General features: G+C 34.9%; 1 protein-coding gene across 1 annotated transcript in view; it reads right to left on the reverse strand.

Annotated features, from left to right (window-relative positions):
- Positions 1 to 20,963, reverse strand: part of DARS1 (aspartyl-tRNA synthetase 1) — a 61,537-nt gene that overhangs the window by 7,622 nt on the left and 32,952 nt on the right. The window contains exons 5-11 of the mRNA XM_004423862.3: positions 14,209 to 14,311; positions 11,127 to 11,207; positions 10,166 to 10,225; positions 8,030 to 8,141; positions 7,034 to 7,168; positions 4,595 to 4,742; positions 1,281 to 1,427 (exon numbers count right to left, since the gene is read on the reverse strand). Of these exons, the coding sequence (XP_004423919.1) occupies positions 1,281 to 1,427; positions 4,595 to 4,742; positions 7,034 to 7,168; positions 8,030 to 8,141; positions 10,166 to 10,225; positions 11,127 to 11,207; positions 14,209 to 14,311 (786 nt within the window). The remainder of the gene's footprint in view (positions 1 to 1,280; positions 1,428 to 4,594; positions 4,743 to 7,033; positions 7,169 to 8,029; positions 8,142 to 10,165; positions 10,226 to 11,126; positions 11,208 to 14,208; positions 14,312 to 20,963) is intronic.

Below are 20,963 nucleotides of genomic sequence, written 5' to 3' on the forward strand. Positions count from 1 at the left end.
AAAAACAGAATTTAGCAATTCAATGACTCAGAAATAACATGGATGAAATAACAGCCTACAATTACATACAATAAAAGTTCACCATACCAACATAAGCTATTCTTGCCATTAAATGGTTCCACTTCAAAATGGTCTCTCCTTTATGTTACTCTTTATCAAAGGTTTATAAAAACAAAAATCAATACTTCCGAGTCTTTAAAATGTGATAGTGTTTATATAAACCAATTAAATTTCTATACTTAAGAGGTTGCTACTTTAGCTTCTATCCTATTTAAGAACAATTTCCAAAATACTTAAGAAAATATTGCCCATCTTGAAGTAATTATAGAATTTATGGTTTGCCTTATAATGTTTTATATATAAAACCGTGTATATATATATATTTTTTGTTGTTAAACAAAAATAAAGGGTTTTGAGTAAAATGTTTTAAAAAATAAAACCTAGAAAATGACAGTAATCACCCCTTTCCCTCCTACATCCATGTGAATTATTTTGATGACTAACTTAAGAACTTTTTATAATTTTATTTATTTATTTATTTATTTATTTTTTCTCCCAAAGCCCCAGTAGATAGTTGTATGTCATAGCTGCACATCCTTCTAGTTGCTGTATGTGGGACGCGGCCTCAGCATGGCCGGAGAAGCGGTGCATCAGTGCGCGCCCAGGATCCGAACCCGGGCCGCCAGCAGCGGAGCACGAGCACTTAACCGCTAAGCCACGGGGCCGGCCCTAAGAACTTCTGAATAAAATATAAGTAGACAGTAACTTCCTATCTTTATTAAACTATGCAGTAATTTGTTTCAAAATTATAAATTGTATGATCTGAATTTAGATAATACTGTATATCAAATAAAGAATAGTGATTTATATAACTTTTGGAGATCTTAACTGTTTTATGCCCTAATCCTGTGTGGGGATGGATATATAGACTGCTATCTACCCTCTCCAACACCACTGATTTAGAAAGAGAGTTTACATATTAGATGATAAAATCACAGGCAAAAGTCCCCATATTTTTTAAAATATTATGAATATGATGGGGGAAAAACAAAAATGGTGTTTTAAAGAAAATTACTGAAGCTTAGGTGAACTGCATTAAACCATTAAACATAACATTTTATTTCAGATCACACATTAAACAAAACAGCAGCATACTATATACTAAAGTTAACAGAGCTGAAGTCTATCAGCTGGGTGGAAAAAATCATCATTCATTAACATATTCATTCTTTCACATCTTAAATGTAACCACTGAAGTTTTAAAAATCACCAAGACAAACCTCAGATCTTCTTCATCTCCCATTTCAATTCCAGCTTCCCTAAGCATAGCCAATGCTTCACAGTACTCAAGTCTTAACGTTGGCTCCAAAAATTTGAATGGCTCACATGGGAATTGTTTATTCACCATCTGAATTTCAGTTTGAAACCTATTTGAACAATGATTTAGAGTTAATAAAAATGTGTGAGACAAATGTTTTCCCCAAAAGAGGTCACTGTGGCAATACATAAAAATCAATTTTTAAAAAAAATTCTACTAAAACTGGTGAAACAAGGAGCATATATAGCTTTATTCTTCCACACACTTGATACACGTTTTTTTTTTTTTTAAATCAAAGAAACAACATTTTTAAGATTTCAGAGAAGTCACTATACGTGTGAGGATGAAGAAAGGGCAAGCTGAGCAGGTTCAAGGGTGGAAGCTCCATGGTCAGCTAAGTGCCCTCTCCAGCTGAACCACTCAGCCTCACAGACTCTCCTAGCTGTCTGGGGAGCCTGTTCCCAAGCCGACAGGGACCCAAGAGCCGACTGTATATACTATCAGTTCTAGGTGTTCCACTGGTAACAATTTAGAAATTCAGAGATAACACAAAAGGAAATGCTTTGAGTAAAACTCTTTTGTGTAAAATCAGCCTCAGTGCAGAAATTGCCTCAGGGACTTTTAGGCTCTTCAGCAGTAGTAGCAACAGCTAAGAATAAAAATCTAGTAGGTATTGAGTACCTATCTATGTCACAGAAAATCATTCTTTGAATCAATGTATGCATGAGGACAAAGTATTATCAAGAAATTAAAGAATGAAACTTAAATACTTAAAATATTAAACACCATTTTTCAGTCTGTTGTTTGTCACCACTGTGGCATTAAAGGATTAAAAACTATAACTCATATCAGCTAACATTGTTAGAAACATAAAATACCCATTTTATGAGGCATTAAAAAAAATTTGACTTTTTAACCCTTTAACAATATTTGTTATCTATCATCAAGGAAGACCAAATTAATGAATAGTTGTCTTATCTTCCCCCATTCCCATTATACTGTAAGTTTGTTTAGGAGAGTGCCAATTTCTTTCCCATTTACTAATCACTATAATGTAGCGTCTAACCTCTAATCGGCAGGCACAAGACAGATGTTTACTGCACTGAACTGATGCTGGGCAGGATGATATTTTATTAAGATTAAAAAAATATTTTTGCTAAAATATTTATGAATGAAATAATAGCTGGAATTTGCTTCAAAATAATAGGTGGTGGGAGAAATGAGTAAAACAAAATTGGCCATGGGTTTTGTCTGGTTGAAACTGGGTCATAAGTACATAAGGGTTTCATTAGGCCAGTCTCCCTACTTTTGTATGTGTTTTGAAATTTTCCATTATTAATAGAATTGAAAAAAGTATGTTGATATTCTATGAAAACAGTAGACATTAAAACACTATCACCTCCTCATTAGTCTTAAAGACTTGCATGGAAGCAATAAAGCTTAGCCATTGATTTATTCAAATCTTCATATAAGAAGGGTCAAGAAGACCCCAGCAACTGATTTTTAAATTGCTTTTCTTTGCTTTGGATATTAAGCCCCATTCATGTCTATCAATGGTAATACAAAAAACTATGACTATCAATATTTTAAAATACATTTGTGTATTATTCTTCTATGAGAGGTAAGTACTAATGATAAACATGAGAGGGATATGACACCAGCCAGGTAATCTAACTTAGAACTGATACAGAAACTTAAAATTTCTAAATGACTTATAGAATACAGAAAGAAGGCTTAAAAAATCCAGTGATAATGGTGTTCCAGTCTCTAATTTGTTAAGCCGAGATCTGATTAATCCCAAGGGCCTGATTCATGATTGGTCTGTTGTTACAAAAACCAAAGTGGAAATTTCATATTCCAATATTAAATAGAGAATATATCAATATCTAAAACAAATAGGTTTCAGAAACTTTCTTGAATTATAAATGTGAAAAGAAAATAAGAAAAGCTCTGTTCCTTCATTGTAGTTTCAAAGGATATTTTGTTTTATAAGGAAACATTACTTGTTACATAGACTATCTCAATCAAAGTTGTTTAAAATAAACTTGTACTGAAATGTTTCAAAGGACAAAGGTTTAAAAAAAAGGCTGTCTACAATTAACTAGTTATCAAAGGTACAATGCAATGCAGAGAATGCCTGGAAAATATTAGTACTTATGCTACAGCACTTTTATAAGATCAATGATTAATTTCTGTGTTCCTGAAATTACTCATTAAACTTGCAATGGAGTAAATAAGATTTATAATATTTCTGAACTCTTTTTTATGTATCAATGAAGCATATCCAAATACATCAACAATTAATAGTTAAGTCTATAATAAGTCTATTATAGCCTACGTAATACTTGAAGTACTGTCACAAGAATGGAGAAAGGAAAAAAAAAGACTCTTGATCCTACTTAACTTGCTTTCCATTTCCTTTTCCTATTTTCTCTATGTTAAACATCATCACAAGTAAACTTCAATGACCTTTAAGGGAGAAACTATTTGCCAGTTTAAAGGGTGTACCTAAAGTGAATATTTTACATAATTCAATTTTCTGAATATCCAAAACATGTCTAATAATTTTTTGTAAATGTTATCAATTTACCAAACCCAAATAAGTCAAAAGTCTCTTCAGTGTACTAGTTTCTAATCTTTACTAGTCACTCAGCGTAAATATAAATTGATCTAAGAATTAACCCCCATTGGCACAGGCTTAGTTTACACAGACAAATTCAGTAAAGATTAGAAACTAGGAGACTGAAGGGACTTTTTACCTCTGAGCTAATACTGTCTTCACTTATAATAGCTGAAGAAACTGAGGCACAGAGTTAAATAACTTGCACAAGGCCCACACAGATCTGTAGCAGAGGTGGGATTTGAACTTAGGCTGCCTGGATCTAGCTGAATCCAAGCTCTTAACCACTAGTCCATACTACCTCCCAAATAGTAAACTGTTATAAAAAGTAACATAGGTTCTATTTCTTAACACATTCCGCATGTCAGTATAAAGGAAAAAACAAAGGTAAATTTCCCCACCAAAATAAAGTTAACTAGCTGAAGCCCCAGTTGACTTGGATCCAGAAGTACTATTTTGAGTGTGGGTTTTTTCACTAATTGATAATTTAACTGGCAAGTGTTTCTATATATATATACACACACACACACGTATACATATATTCAATAAACATATATACACTCAATAAAAACTAGTTTATACACTTCAAGAATTGCTCTGTGTTGAAGCACCCAAACTGATTTGAAACTGGGGATTTAAAACATTTTTTCTTTTACCTTTTTTGAAGTCCTTTGAATATTTGTACTAAGGTGTCAGCAATTTCCTCCACAACTTCATGGTAATGGTAACTGAAAGCCATTTCAATGTCCAAACCAACAAATTCTGTTAGATGTCTGTGGGTATTAGAGTCTTCAGCTCTGAATACTGTAACATTAATAAAAAATACATAGTAAATGATGCATTAAATTTTGGAGAAATTGGGATTTAAATACAGAATTCCATTTACTAGTACTCAAATGGTACTATTTTCATTATCATTAATGGGTTGGAAAGACCTTTGATAAGCCACGTGTTTCAGCATTCTCTTGGACAGCAAGTTCCTTACAAACTCCTACAGTCACGTAGTAAAAGCTGTAACAAATGTAAATTAATAAATGAGGCTCAGAAGAACCCCGAGGGAATTGAAGATCCTGAAGTGCCTTCTCAATAATTAACAATAGATTCAATCTACTGAGTTCTTCTCAATTTTATTAAAACTTGACTCAAACTATATGAAATCTGTACAAATGAAGTAACATTATACATATTCCAGCCATGACCTCAGTCCAGCTCTTATTATCCTCACTGCACTTTCCTCCTTTCTAGTCTTCCTGACTCTAGCTCTGCTCCATCTTTCACACCACTGCAAGATTAATATTGCTATAACGCATCCTTGCTCAGTAACTTACAATGGTTCCCAAATGACTACTGTAATAAGACATAAAATGACAGAAAGTCTAAAACCTTTATGCTTCCATAATTTAATCCTAACCTATACTTCCCATTTCTTCTTAACACTAACTAGTCTTACTTTTATTTTCTCCATGCTCTTTATTTATCCTGCTTCCTCTGATTAGAATGCCATCTCCATTGTCTATATCTCCCACTCTGTCCTTAAAGCCCATTTCAGTTTGAATTTTCTTTTATGGCGACTCTAGCAAACTCTTCTCTGTCTTTTTACACTATCTATACTACATAATTAACACCAACCTGCTGATTGTACAGTACAATCAGATTATTTGCTGTGAAAATCAGTTGATCATTCCCTGTGACTGCTATATGTATGCATGTCTTATTCTATCTTGGGATCAGGGCCAATGTTTATTCCCTTGTCACTCAAAGCATGGTTTGCAATTAGCAGCATCAGCAATATGGGAGCTTGTGAGAAATGCAGAATCTCAAGCCTTACCTCATATCTACCGGTCAGAATTTGCATTTTAACAAGACCCCCAGGTGATTCATATGCACATTAACATTTGAGAAGTGCTGGTTGATTCTTCTATGTACTTGGTACCTAGTGCAAGGCTATATATGCAGCAGGTGTTCAACAAATAATTGGTTAATAAATTCAGAAAATTAACACTTAATGATCTTGCCAGTTTTTCTATTAACAGGTATTTAATATTTATTAAGCTATCAAAAAACTTACATACATAAAATAACTTGGTAAATTTTAAAGAATGAAGTAAACCGGGTTTTTGCTTATAATTAGCTTCATAAAAAAATCTGCCACATGATTATGTGTTAAGTGTTTGACTTTTAGCAAACATATCTTAAAAACCATGTTAACATAGTCTATTAAATATCACATATTTGTTAGTAATTCATAACGGACTTTAGCATATTATCAATACTAAGAACAGTACAAACAGTAATAGTAAAACAGAATAGGTTTGGAATAAAATTGGTAGCAAAGTATATAGAGGTACATTTGTAAACTTACAACAGTAGTAAGGGGCTATCAGGACAACAAAACATTATTTGGAAGATCGTAACCACTTGTTTTTTAGTGTTTGGTGTTTATGGAGAGTTGAAATGACAGTCCAAATGGTAGCTAATTCTGTTCCTTTTTTTTTTTTTTTTTTAATTTTTATTTATTTATTTTCCCCCAAAGCCCCAGTAGATAGTTGTATGTCATAGCTGCACATCCTTCCAGCTGCTGTATGTGGGACACGGCCTCAGCATGGCCGGAGAAGCAATGCGTCGATGCGTGCCCGGGATCCGAGCCCGGGCCACCAGCAGTGGAGCGCGAGCACCTCACCGCTAAGCCACGGGGCCGGCCCCGTTAATTCTGTTCTAATTACACTTAAGTATAATAAATAATATACTTAAATATATTTCAGAGGGTGTCTATTTTCAAAGCATGCATTTTTAAAATGAGATATTCCCAACATAAAAATTTTCTTCAGCATTCTTCTGTAGGAATATGTAATGCTTATGATTCTATTCACAGGAATGATGCTCAACTGTTTAAAGAACTATTGAGCATATAATTTTCTCTTTTTTGGAAATGTCTACCCACGCACATTGTCATTTTTCCTTCAGTCTGGTGTTTATGTAGTCAGCATATAAAAGGATTTAAGCTTTCAAAATGTCTGTATGTTAAATGTGTTTCTAAAACCACAACTATGTATAATTAACGAATTTTGAGAAAACCATAACTGCCAAAACCTTACCTGGTCCAATACAGAAAACCTTCTCAAAATCAGCACAAATACACATTTGTTTGTACAGCTGTGGGGACTGAGCCAGGTATGCATTATTCTTAAAATATGACACAGTAAATACATTGGCTCCTCCTTCACTGGCAGCTGAAATGTAAACATTTATGTTGTTATTATCAATTATAAGCTTACCAATGCAACGTTCTGGTAAAAACAGTTTACACTTTTGATTCAAGTACTTCACTTAAAAAACAAAAAAGAAAGAAAGAAAAACAGAAAAATCAAGAATTGCAGAGAAACCATAGTCTATATATGTCTTATACCTGATTCTAAACAGTTTATATTTAGGACAGATTTGTTTCTTTGGCTATACCTTCATTTTACTTCTTTGGATATATATGCTCCCTTTCTGCATCAATTTCAAATCTATTAAAGCTACCTTGCAGTTGTAAAAACTTTTTTTAAAAAGGAAAAAAGATATTCTTAATAATTTTTCTAATTATCAAGAATGCAATGTTCAATTTTTATATATAACTAAACGCCATTCATACCACATTTTTAGTGTTATTTAAGCAACTCTAAAATGGTTAAAATGATTAAGATAAGGTTCTCATATAATAATGAGAAGTAATGTGATTTTCCCATCTGTAGTATTTAGTAATTTTATAATGCAGTTTATACAATACAAAATTGGAATACCAATTTAGAAAGAAACCTACATAATGAAAGTAGTTTCTGGTACAACTTATCTAACAATAATCTTGCTTCGTGTTAGACTCATTTTATAATCATTATCACATAATGACTCCTGAAATAAGGGGATGTAGTATTATTGATGTTAGTGATATGTGACTGCTGCTTATATGGCAGAGTCTTCAAAATAAATAGTCTCATGGCAATAAACCTTAAGGGACACTTAGGATTCTTAAGTTTAAAAAACTAACATTAAGCAACTTGAGGGAAAGCAAATTTATTTTTAAAAATTTAGAGAAATATCTTAAAGCATACCTGAGATAATTTTAGGAGTTTGGATCTCCACAAAACCTTTGTTAATTAGAGTTTCCCGGAAAAGATGGCAGATGCCAGACTGGAGACGGAAGACTGCCTGACTAGTTGATGTCTATAAGACAATAATAAAATCTAATTAAACCAATTTGACATGTTAACTGAAACGGAGTATTTTCTAATCAGTCCACCTGCCTGGAAAGTTCATAGAGTAAATAATATAAGAGAAAAATTAGGCTACATGGTAATCAGTATAAGGATATACCTTGAAATTTTTCACATTATAAAACGAGAATGGCAATTTTGCCCTTATATCCAACCCGTCCAACTCCTGACTTTGTTAAGCTGAGAGTCTATAAAAGAACTGGTTTTAAATCAGATAGTAGTTCAGACATAAAACTAGAGTGCTTAAAAGATTTCAAGTTACTAATGTACACAATGCTTCCCAAAACGTAAAGTCAAAGTAGGGGTTAAAAATGTGAATGCAGGGCCGACCGGCTGGCGTAGCAGTTGGATGCTCGCGCTCCACTTCGGCGGCCTGGGGATTGCAGGTTCAGATCCCAGCGCACTGACACACCGCTTATGAAACCATGCTGTGGCGGCGTCCCATATAAAGTAGAGGAGGATGCGCACGGATGTTAGCCCAGGGCCAATCTTCCTCAGCAACAAGAGGAGGATTGGCATCAGATGTTAGCTCAGGGCTAATCTTCCTCACATACACACAAAAATGTGAATGCTTACAAGGGCCCGAGAAATAACATAAATGAAATAAATAAATGATACTTCCTGGATGGTACAGGGCATAGCAGAGGACATAACACCCCATCTAGAGTGCTAGCTGATGTTGTCATGTGGGCCCAGTATTGTCAGAGTCACCTTCAACTTTTTTTTTTTTTTTTTGTGAGGAAGATCAGCCCTGAGCTAACATCCATGCCAATCCTCCTCTTTTTGCTGAGGAAGACCGGCCCTGAGCTAACATCTGTGTCCATCTTCCTCCACTTTATGTGGGACACCACCACAGCATGGCCTGACAAGCGGTGCATCGGTGCACACCTGGGATCCGAACCCAGGCCACCAGCAGTGGAGCACGCACACTTAACCGCTACGCCACGGGGCTGGCCCCACCTTCAACTTTTTAAGAAAAGCCATCTCCAGATTTAATGTGAAAACCCCAGTTTTTCAATGGTGGCAATGATTTAAATAAATAAAAAAATAATAATGTGGGCTAAAGAAAAATACTCTTTGGGCCAAATTCTAGAGGCACAACCAATAACCTGTGTGAACAAACAGCATGGGCAAATAGAGTATGATGTCTAACAACTTTGGCCAAAATTATGAAAAACCTGAGGTTTCGAGGTAGTATCAAGAGGACTTTGATTACTGCTAGCCTTTTCTATATGTTACAAATTAAAATGGAAAAGGTAAAAGCAGACAAAAAGCAAATCATCACGGGAAACATATGAGTGTACACTAAGGGCAGACCCATATGATTGCAGAAAAGCTGGAAAGACCTCTTAAGGTGACAAGGAACTTAAGCTTTAGGTAGAATATTTAAGTAAAGGAGGAAGATGTGGTCAGAACATTAAGAAAGAAAGATGACACTGGTTTTACTACCATGATGAAACCACTGAACTCTTTCACTTGCAACCAAACCAGAAAGGGAAACAGAAGACCTATGAGATTACTGTATAAACCAACAGGGCCAACTACTTTACTATTAATTCTGTGCTCAGATCAAAGTCAAAGGATTGAGGCATTAATTACTAATCTCCACCTGGTCTTCTAAAATGTGCACATAATTTCTTTCATAATTTTGTAGTGATATTAATGGTTATGTGTCCACTTGTTGACTAACTTGTCTAAAATGAGTATCACCTGGAAGCAAGCCCATTTACTGGCTTTATGTTTGTCATTTTAAAACCAAGCAAGGCAATATCCTGTGAACTATTACTCGACTCTCCTTGTTGCCTGCAATTCTTTTTAGGGAAGGGTCAGTCAGAAAGGTAAATTGTTTCCTGTATCATCATAGTTACATACAGGCAAATGCCAATTAGTTTTCTAAGCCTGAGACAGGTATGGTATCCCTGCCCACCTTGACTTTGGCACAGTCATGTCAATTAATAAATAAATGAGGCATACTCTAAGATCAATGACTCTGTTGTCTAATCTTGTATCCTGGTTAACAGTAGCTCTTCCTTCCTAAAAAAAAAGATGAAAAAAACAGATTACTAATTTTTTTAAGAACATAAAAAACACTTTTAGAAGCCATGTTTACTTTTAAGTAGAATAAGTATGTTTATGTGTGTTAATACTATGCCCCTGCTTTCTTTCCATCTCCCACCCCCAAAAGCTTTGCCTCATTATTGGGACATCAGAAGAATTAACCACTTGTACTTTCACTGATTTCGGATTTTACCTGCTAAAGATTGAAGGAACATATAAAAGCTGACATTAGAGTAGTGGTTCTCAAAGTACACTCTGGGCACCACTGAAGGTCCCCAAGGCCTTTCAGGGAGTCCATGAAGTCAAACCTATTTTTCATAATACAATCTTTTCACTTTCATTTTCTCCTAACTATACTAAGGAGTTTTCCAAAGGCTTCTTGATGTGCTCTATCACAACAGAATGAATGCAGAGGCAGATATGAGAATCTAATTGTTGTCTATTAAGCCAGACATTACAAAGATTTGTAAATATGTAATACAATGTCACTCTCGACAAATTACTTTTTGTTTTTGAAAATATTTTTCATGTTATTTTTATTATTTATATAAGAATATAGGAACATAATATATTTATATTATTTTAAAAAATTAATAAATATTAAAAATTTCTGTTTTAACTTCTAATACTATAAATATTGATAGATATACCTACTACAAAAACAAAAGCTTGTAGGGTCAATTATTCTTAAAGAGTATAAAGGGATCCTGAGACCAAAAAGTTTGAGAATTGTTGATATAAGAGTAAATTTAAATAAAAATGAAGCTCAAATCAATTCACAGGTTCCCCTTTATACAAAAGTAGGGCATCAAGTTTTCAATGTTTTGCAAACTAAGCACACAGAGGAAGCACAGTATTTCAAAAGTATAATTTTTACCTCTTCTCCTTCCACCTCAGGCCGAACAGCATCATCCAGCTGCAGGGGCAAGCGGGGTTCAGCCAAACTGATCACATAAATCTGAAAGTGAGAGATTACCAAAAATATCACGAAGTGCACAAAATCTGTTATCTTTTGCTTAAAAAAACTATCTACAGTTGACTTAAACATGAAGCAATGTTTGCATACACCTCTAACTGAAACTACTTGCTAAAATTAAACAAGATGGTACTTTTTTTTTTTTACCTATAAAATGGGGATAATAATCTTTCTCGCCTATCTCCCTGGGTTGTTGGAACAGTCAAATGAGATAACATATTTACAAATACTTTGTAAACTCTAAGGTGCGTACCAATATGATAAACAAGTAATAACTGGAGTTGAGGGGTCTGTGCTTAAGGCCTCACTTTGTCACATAAAAGCTGTTGTTAGGCAAATTGCTTAACCTCAGAGCTTCAATATTCTACTCTGTAAGATGAGGTCTGCAATAAGAATCAAATGGAGTAATGAATGTGAAAACACTTTGCTCATTTGAAGGCGCCCATTGACAAATGAGTTGTTATTATTATTGTTAACAGCATTTGGCCATTTCTAGCACTAGGACCAAAGTCAGCCCAACTCTGCTGTACCTCTCTCTTTCCTTTTCTCATTCTTTTTCCAAATATCCCTGCATTGCCTTCTTTCATCAAACATGTTATATCTCATTTCCTGCTGCTCTCCTCATTGGGAGAGCTGCCACAGAGGATGTTCTTTTATGCTGTTAAAATCCCTCAATATTCACTCATACTAATTGCACATTTTAGTGCTAACAAGCAGTTAGGTCATACAGAATGAGCTAGGGTTTTTTGGCTATCCTTAAAAAAACATGTTACCTTATTAGTTATTCCCAACTATGACTGGAAAACCTGCTAAAGCACAAAAGGGAAACAGACCTTATTTAGTTAATTCAGGAAAGGAAATGATATCCTTCCAGTTGGTAGATCACATTTAGCATTCAGTTCAGACACTTCCAAGAAAAAGTGTCAGAAGAATACTCCAGTCCTGCTCATAGTAAAATAGAATTATTTGTCACTATCTCCTATACCCAAGTTGTAGTGCTTCTCTTTGATGAGTTAACAGAAACTTGATCTCCAATGCAGAGTTGGAGAACTGGACAGCTACCTCTTCTATTTTTACAACTAGTAGAAATTCATCATCTCTTTCATTAGGTTGTAAGCACTCTGATCCACAGAACTTCACATAGTGTTTGGCATAAAGTATATACTCAGTAACTGCTGGCTGAATAAATAAGTAAATGATGAGAGAGTCATTGCTTATTATAAGATTCTATTTAGTATACAATACTTTATGCTTTGTGAAATACTTTATAATTATTTTATTAAGGCAAAATTTGTAAGCTCTTTAGGCTTTATATTTATTATTAACATTTATTAAGGTTGTATTGAATGCTAAATAATTAGAATATTTTAGAAGTACATTTACTTGGTCTAGTCACTAAAATTTTATTTATTAAAGTATTGAAAAAGATGTTACTTGGAAAACAGGAGGTTGTTTTTCTTGGTCAGCGTACCCTTAGGTTGGTTTGCCTCTACTAGGTTACAGACTTCCTGGTGGAGATGGTTTGAAGTGAGACTTACACAAAATAATTTGGCAAGTTAGGTCAGTAAAAAATACAAGATTTTCTAAGTGTTGAAGAGTTCCAGGACAATGAATTCCAGTTCAATACAACTTTACTCCCAAATTAGTGTGTATGTATGAGTCTATCTTTCTGCATCTGTCAGTCTGCCTGACTGCTCTATTGTACACACACATGCATGAAGGTAAGGGTGGGAAGGGACAACTCCTTAAAAGAAATTGAATGATGCATCCCGTAAATACAAACTAGGCTTGGATCTGAGAACTGCAGGTTCAAAACTGCAAGGTTATTTAAACAGTACTAAATATATGTGAGTTCACTTACAGTATTTTAAAAGTCAATGATAATGAGCACTTTTAGTTTTTATGTCTAAGAATAAAACAGATGTGGGATAAATCTTATATGAAAAGAAATTATTGCTGGAATGTAACACCAATACCGTACTGTCTCTTTTGACTTCTCAATACTGTAAAATATCAGAAATATGATTATAAGGAAATGTAATGATTAAGAATTAGTATCATTTATCAGCCTTTAGAAGTATATCATCAGAAGAAAGTTCACAGGGCCGGCCCCGTGGCTTAGTGGTTAAGTGCGCGCGCTCCGCTGCTGGCTGCCCGGGTTCAGATCCCAGATGCGCGCTGACACACCGCTTCTCCAGCCATGCTGAGGCCGCATCCCACATACAGCAACTAGAAGGATGTGCAACTATGACATACAACTATCTACTGGGGCTTTGGGGGAAAAATAAATAAATAAATAAAATTATAGAAGAAAGTTCACAGCAAAATAGGTTCATAATAGTGAATAAAGCTTTTAGATGTATTTCATATTTCTCCCTACGTGACTATGATAGATTGTTTAAAAAAATGGCTGCAATAATTCCTCCTGTTCCTGTATACTTGTCCTTTTTCAATGATGTTGCCTCTCCTCCCATCAAGAGATGGAATGTTTCTCCATCCCTTAAATCTGAGTTTTTCCATGTGACTGGCTTTGACCAATGAGATATTTAGCAAAGGTGACACAAGCAGAAACTTAAAAACTGCCTGCACTTAGGGCTTCCCTCTTTTGCTGCTGGGAACCCTTCTGGCACCATGTCAACAAGCCTGGGCTAGCCTGCTGGATGAGGAGAGGCCAGAGGAAAAGATGTCCCAGAAATATCAGAGAGTCCACCTCATGTCACATGGAACAGATGAGCCACCCCAGATGGGCCAACCCTAATTGCCTGGTGCACAGAATTGTGAGCAAATACATGTTTTTTTTTTTTAAGTCACTAAGTATTGGGGTGGTTGATTATATAACAAAAGGTAACTGATTCAGTAATCAATTTATAAATCTCTATATTTTACATCAACTCTATTAAGAACATATAGATTTGATATGAATAGTTTTAAGAACTACTCAAATTTATTTCTGTACACAATTTTATATTTTAAAAAGAGTTACCTTTTGAACATGTAACTCCACATCTTGCTGCGTACAGCTTCCAATTTTCTGATTCACTTTTCTCACAACACCTTCTATATCTACGATGCTCTCTTTGTTGATGCTGTCAAAAGAAAAAATTCCCAACTTTAATCATCTCATCAGAGGTGTCAGAACTCATTTGGTGTTTCAACAGTAAAGCTGAATATATTAAACTCTTCTTTAATACAGTCAGCCACTTGAGATAAAGCGGATCTATTTAACCTAGTTACAATAAGCTATTATGTAGCACACCTTGTGAGATTCCTTGAAGAGATGATTTTTTAGATGCCATAATTTAGTTACCATTTATAAAATACCTTTATAAAAAGGCAACAGGACAAGCACTGAATTGTGAAAAGTAGGAAAAGGTCTTTCAATTATTTATTAAAGTATACTTCCCTCCCTATAGTGAAAATTTACTAAGATCAGCATTTCCTATAACGAGAAACATCGGCTTCAATAAATGCAATTACTGATGTTTAATGGAATTAAATAATAGAAGAAGGTCAACTGAAAAGATTTCAAGGTAATAAGAGGGCAATAGGGTGCTGCAATTAAATCTTCATTGCCTATGGTTTCTGAGTACACACTGTCATTGGATTTATGGCAGACAGCCAACTGGATTGTGTAATCCCATTTAAGAATGTCTATATGAAGCTTAATATACACTAAGAGTAAAATAAATGCATCTCTTGGGCAGTTTAATTCTATAACAAACTTGAAGTTTGAACACAAGACACTCAAATTCTGAAAGATAAGATTTATGAAGTAGCTTATTAAACTCGCCAATTGATTGTTTTTTGATCTCTAGTATATAACCAAGGGAGAAAAGGTGTAATTCAAAATGGTGGTTCCCATACAAAATGTACCAATTTTACTTTTATGTACATTATTGTACCTACAGAATGTGTCACCATATATTTGTGGAAAAGGATAAGATTTAATTTTCAGATCTCTAAGAGTGATGTCAGCATCATGGTGGCTCAACTGGCCAAAGCAACTCCCTTTGTTTATAAAACTATCAATTAAAACTCTCAGGTGGTAACTGGAGCTGCAGAAGTGAGGTGAAAAGAGAAGACGGAAGGAAGAAAAATGCAAGAGTGACAAGTGAGACAGAGTGGAGTACATGGGGCAGCTGGTGTAACAGAAATGGCAAACATGTATTAGGAACATCTGTCCCGGACTGAGTTTATCTGCTATGTCACAAGCCCCAGTTAACGTTTGTATTAACCTCTCATAGCTCAAGTCCCTGTCTAGAATCCTGCAAAATGAATGGCCAGAATCTAAACAAAGAAAACAACAAGATTTAATTTTCATAGGAAAATTTCTATTCGTTCTCGTGAGGAATTGGGTCCTTAGTAATTGTGGTGCTTTTGGACAAGATTCCAGAAATCCAACAATGCTTATTTTATCCAAAGGAACACCACAATCCATTTCAATGAACATTTACTCAGGGTTGGAAAAGGATCAAAATGAGGATTATAGATGAAAAGTAGTTAAGTAAGAACGAAAAATTTTCACTTCACTTTGCTATACCCCCTAGAATTTTATGTCTGTTACTACCTACCTTAAAAAAAAAACCACAACAGTACACACATCTCTTGCACTCTCATAAGTCTCTTGCACTAGAGCTATCACCTAATATCTAGTTAAATTCTTGTGTATTGAAAAAACTCAGAATCTATTATGGTAAGAGAGGTAGTTGGTGAAGTAAAATAAGGCTCCTCTGAAACCTGAAGTGATGAAGAGGCTTCAGTTTATTGTTAAAAGGGCTTTCTAATACTGGCAATCTAGTGTCACTGAATCTTTCTTCAGTGTGACTGCCACCTATCAGTGTGATTCAGGCCTTGTGGATTCAGGCCTTGTGAGAATTCTGTTGCTTATCTCACACGTTTCCATGAGGAAGGTTTTCTCTTCCTTCTTGATCAGTTATTGCTTCACTGAGTAACCTGACCTGCCCCAACTACAGCTCCACCATGCTACATTCCCACTATGTCCCTGCCCTGAGGTATGTTCTCTTACCTCACCCCCTTTGACTACGTAGTAGGAGGCCTTCCATTATCAGACAGTCTTCTTCAAGCCAACTCAAGTTAAACACATTGTTTCCTGTACTCAACAACTCACAAAAGAATTTCTGAAAACCTGACCTGTTTCTTAAGTTAGGGTCAAAGCTAAATTTCTGCTATCACAAATTGGTCTACTGAATCAATCAGAAGATAGGATTAACTAGATAATAGAGGATGCTTGTCATTCGTTGTTTTTGCCCTTCCAATCTCAGTATTTCCCTTATTATATCTAGCAGCTATATGCTGTTAAAAGAGTAGCTATGTGAGTAAAATCATTCCATGATTTTTTAAACGGTGTATGATTTAGCTCTCAGGTCTCTTATCTACATCTACGTCCATATCTATATCGATATACCTATCCCTGTTTATTTGTACACATAAATGAATTTAGAAGAAAAAACATTAAAACAAAAAATGAGTCAAATTTGTGAAAAAGAGTCAGTCTAAACTTGCTAGTTGGAACTAGTAAAAGGTTATATGAGGGTTTCATGTGTATTTGTGTATAATTAGAGTCAATATAAGAGGGATAGGAATACTTGAATAACCTACTGCCAGTAGAAGGATAAAATGCCACTTTGTAGAAAAAGTCTAATTAATATGAGTTTAACCAATATTGTTTGTTGATGGCTTCACACTTTATATTATATATACTACAGCTTGACTGGTACCATAAAGAGACCCTGTAGGTTTCAGTCTTACATTTTGTAACTAATATGCCACTACGTCGATATTTTGAAAGAGGGTTATGTCTAACAGGCAATCAAAAGCCTTGGGTTTTTACAGAGGATACGGTAGGAAAAAAACCCATGGTGGAAAGCAGAGGAACTCTCAGGAACTATTTTGTTGTAGGAGAAATGAATGAAGTAAATTAAACACATCTTTTCAAAAGGTAAGTCAGCTATTTTTATTATTACTACCACCTTCCAAAACACACTATCATTGCATTGTGTCTTAGACCTCTTTCACTTTCCAACCACCCTTTTGACCCTACATATAATTAATCACTCTACAAATAAGATGAATTAGTATAGCCTTGATATTAAAAATGCCCTAATAGGCACAACAGACTTGATGTCATCCTAACTGTCAACCACCAATTTAATAGTTTACTTCTAACTTAAAACTGTCTTTAGAAAATAAAATTGTAAAAAGCACCATTCTTATATAAAATATTTTATAGATATTTTGAATTGGCCTTTATCAAGTTTTTTTTTAGCAAATGATATAATGTATGAATAACTCAAACAATTATAAAACATGCAACATGGGAGAAAAATAAACAGTACTCAGTAATCTGAAGGAATAAAATCTCACCTTTCCAACATGAGTGCCATACAGTTTACTACTTAGGACCTCACTGAGAACCTCAGGGACACTTTTATTATCTGTAGTTCTATCAATCTTGATTATAAGTTTTCATGTCTACATGGCATAAGAAGCAATAAACTAAAAAACAAAAGTCTGGTGAAACTATTAGAAGTAGGCATAACTGTTGTACTAACAGTTTTGACTGCTGAAGAGTATATATAAAAAACAAAACAAACAAAAATAGGGAAGTGGCAAAGAACCACATTATAACCTAGCACAGCAATAGATGCTCATGATAATGGCCCTCTGTCATTAAGAAAAAGTTAAAAAGGGAGAATGCAGAAAATAGACTTGAAGGATTCTGTTAAAATTGTCAAGAGTTTCAATACTTGAAGGAAGTAAACTTCATAGTCTAAAATAATGTACTAATGAGTAATTCTTTATTGTTGCCAAACATTTTTTAATGTTGCCAAATAATTTTAAAGTTCTTAGATATCTCTGTGGTACGCTGAATTATTGGTCTCAAGTCTTCATTGCTCTATGGTAGTAGTATTAATCCACACTTCTGCCATGGCTTCAAGGTAGACAGAAGGTACTTCTCTGCCCTTTGACTTTGGGTTTGACCAAATGACTTGCTTTATCAATGAGATGTCAGTGGATGTGATGTCAGCAAAAACTTGAAATGTGCTTATTTGTGTCATTTGCCAGTTTTTGCAGCTTGTGCAGATGAACTTGCCCTTCAGCATTCCTGCTTTTCTGCACGAGAAGATGATGCCTCAGGTAGCTGCTGGTCCAAGGAAGCTGAGAAACATAAGCAGACCAGGACCCAAACCACAGCTTCAAAACAAGCCTAAAGGAGCTGAACTCGAGCTGACCCACAGATGTGTAAGCAAGAAATCAAGGTTTATTTGTATGCAGCCGAGTTTTTTTTTTAATGTGGTACAACATACCATATATAAAATTTACAATTTTAACCACTGTTCAGTGTACAATACAGTGGCATTCACAATGTTGTGCAACCATTACCACTATCCATTTCCAGAACTTTTTCATTATCCCAAACAGAAACTTTGTACCCATTAAACAATTAACTCCCCATTCCCCCCAACTCCCCTCCATCCCAGCTCCTGGTAACCTCTATCTACTTGCTGTCTCTATGAATTTAACTATTCTAGGTAACTCATGTAAGTGGAATCATAATATTTGTCCTTTTGTGTCTGACTTATTTCATTTAGCATAATGTTTTTTCATCCATGTTATAGCATGTATCAGAATTTCATTTTTAAAGCTAAATAATATTCCATTATATGTACATACCACATTTTGTTTATCCATTCGTCTGTTGATGGACATCTGGGTTGTTTCCAACTTTTGGTTATCGTGAAGAACGCTGCTATGAACAATAGCGTACAAGTATCTGTTTGAGTCCCTGCTTTCCATTCTTTTGAATACCCACCTAGAAGTGGAATTGCTGGATCATATGATAATTCTACGTTTAACTTTTTGAGGAACTGCCATACTGTTTTCCACAGCAGCCATACTATTTTACATTCCCACCAGCAATGGATGAGGGTTCCCGTTTCTCCACATCCTTACCAACACTAGTTATTTTTCTTTTTTTTTTTTCATAATAGTCATCCTAACGGGTATGAAGTAGTATCTCATTGTGGTCTGATTTGCATTTCCCTAAGGACTAGTGACATTGAGCATCTTTTCATGTGCTTATTGGCCATCTGTATATCTTCTTTGGAAAAATGTGTATTCAAGTCCTTTGCCCATTCTGGAATTGGGTTTTTGTAAGTTGTTGCTATTGTAAGTTATAGGAGTTCTTTATCTATTCTGGCTATTAATCCTTTATCAGATATATGATTTGCAAATATTTTCTCCCATTCTGTGGGCTGTCTTATCACTCTCTTGATAGTTCCCTTTGGTGCACAAAAGTTTTTAATTTTGATGAAATCCAACTAATCTAGTTTTTCTTTTGTCACCTGTGCTTTTGGTATTATATCCAAGAAATCACTGCTAAATCCAATGTCATGAAGCTTTTGGCCTATGTTTTCTTCTAAGAGTTTTATAGTTGTTATATTTAGGTCATTGATCCATTCTGAGTTAATTTTTATATATGGTGTAAGGTAAGGTCTTTGGCATGTGGACATACAGTTTTCCCAGCACTATTTGTTGAAAAGACTGTCCTTTCCCCACTGAATGTTCTTGGCACCCTTGTTGCAAATCAATTGGTGATATACACCAAGGTTTATTCCTGGGCTCTCTACTCTATTCCATTGGTCTTTATGTCTAGTCTTATGCTAGTACAACATTATTTTGATTACTGTAGCTTTGTAGTAAGTTTTGAAATCAGGAAGTGTGAGTCCTAAACTTTGTTCTTCTTTTTCAAGATTGTTTTGGCTATTTGGGGTCCCTTGAGATTCCACATGAACTTTAGGATGGATTTTTCTGTTTCTGCAAAAAAAAAATGCCATTGGGATTTTGACAGAGACTGTACTGAATCTATAGATTGCTTTGGGTAGTATTGTCATGCTACTGAGTTCTGAGGTGGTTTGTTACACAGTAGTTTTTTTGCAACAGCTGACTAACACAATCTTAAGCTTAAGAAAGTTATGAAATTAAAAAAAAAAATCCTTGAGTTCAAAGCTATTATGATCTGATCATAATAAAGGACTCTGAATGGGCCAGCCATGGTGGCCTAGTGGTTAAGTTTGGCGTGCTCCACTTTAGTGGCCCGGGTTCAGTTCCCAGGCACAGACCTACATCACTCATCTGTCAGTGGCCATGCTGTGGCAGCAGCTCACATAGAAAAAGAGGAAGATTGGCAACAGATGTTAGCTCAGGGCAAATCTTCCCCAGCAAAAAGAAAAGGACTCTGAAGTAAGTAAGTTTATTTGTACTTTATCACTTACACACTATAAACCTACAATGTGTATTATGCATTGTAAAGAGATTTTTAAAAAAACAGATATATAAAATTTGACTATGAAATATTAGGGTTGATTTCTTATCAAACACAGCAGAATTTATCCATTCAAGTGAATATTGTCCTCTTCACAGTGACTGCTCCTGGGAAGGAGGTAGGGGCTATAAACACATTTCAAAATCAGCCATGCCTAAAACAATCTTAAAACAACTTATCTGGAATGACTTCTTGGTTTTATCACACAAATCAGTTTTTTGGGAGGTCAATCTCATTTTCATCTACTATTTACCATCCTTCAGAAATGCTAAAGACCATGATAGAACTCTGAGTAGGGGAGAAGAGGAGACCAAAAAGAAAAAAAAAAAATCTAAAGAGAATGGCATTAGAGATTCAAGGAAGTTAGGTGTTTTAAAAGGGAGAGACTAGTT

Source organism: Ceratotherium simum, chromosome 9 (genome assembly GCF_057802395.1).
Source record: "Ceratotherium simum simum isolate JZ-2026a chromosome 9, ASM5780239v1, whole genome shotgun sequence".
Taxonomy (NCBI): Eukaryota; Metazoa; Chordata; class Mammalia; order Perissodactyla; family Rhinocerotidae; genus Ceratotherium; species Ceratotherium simum.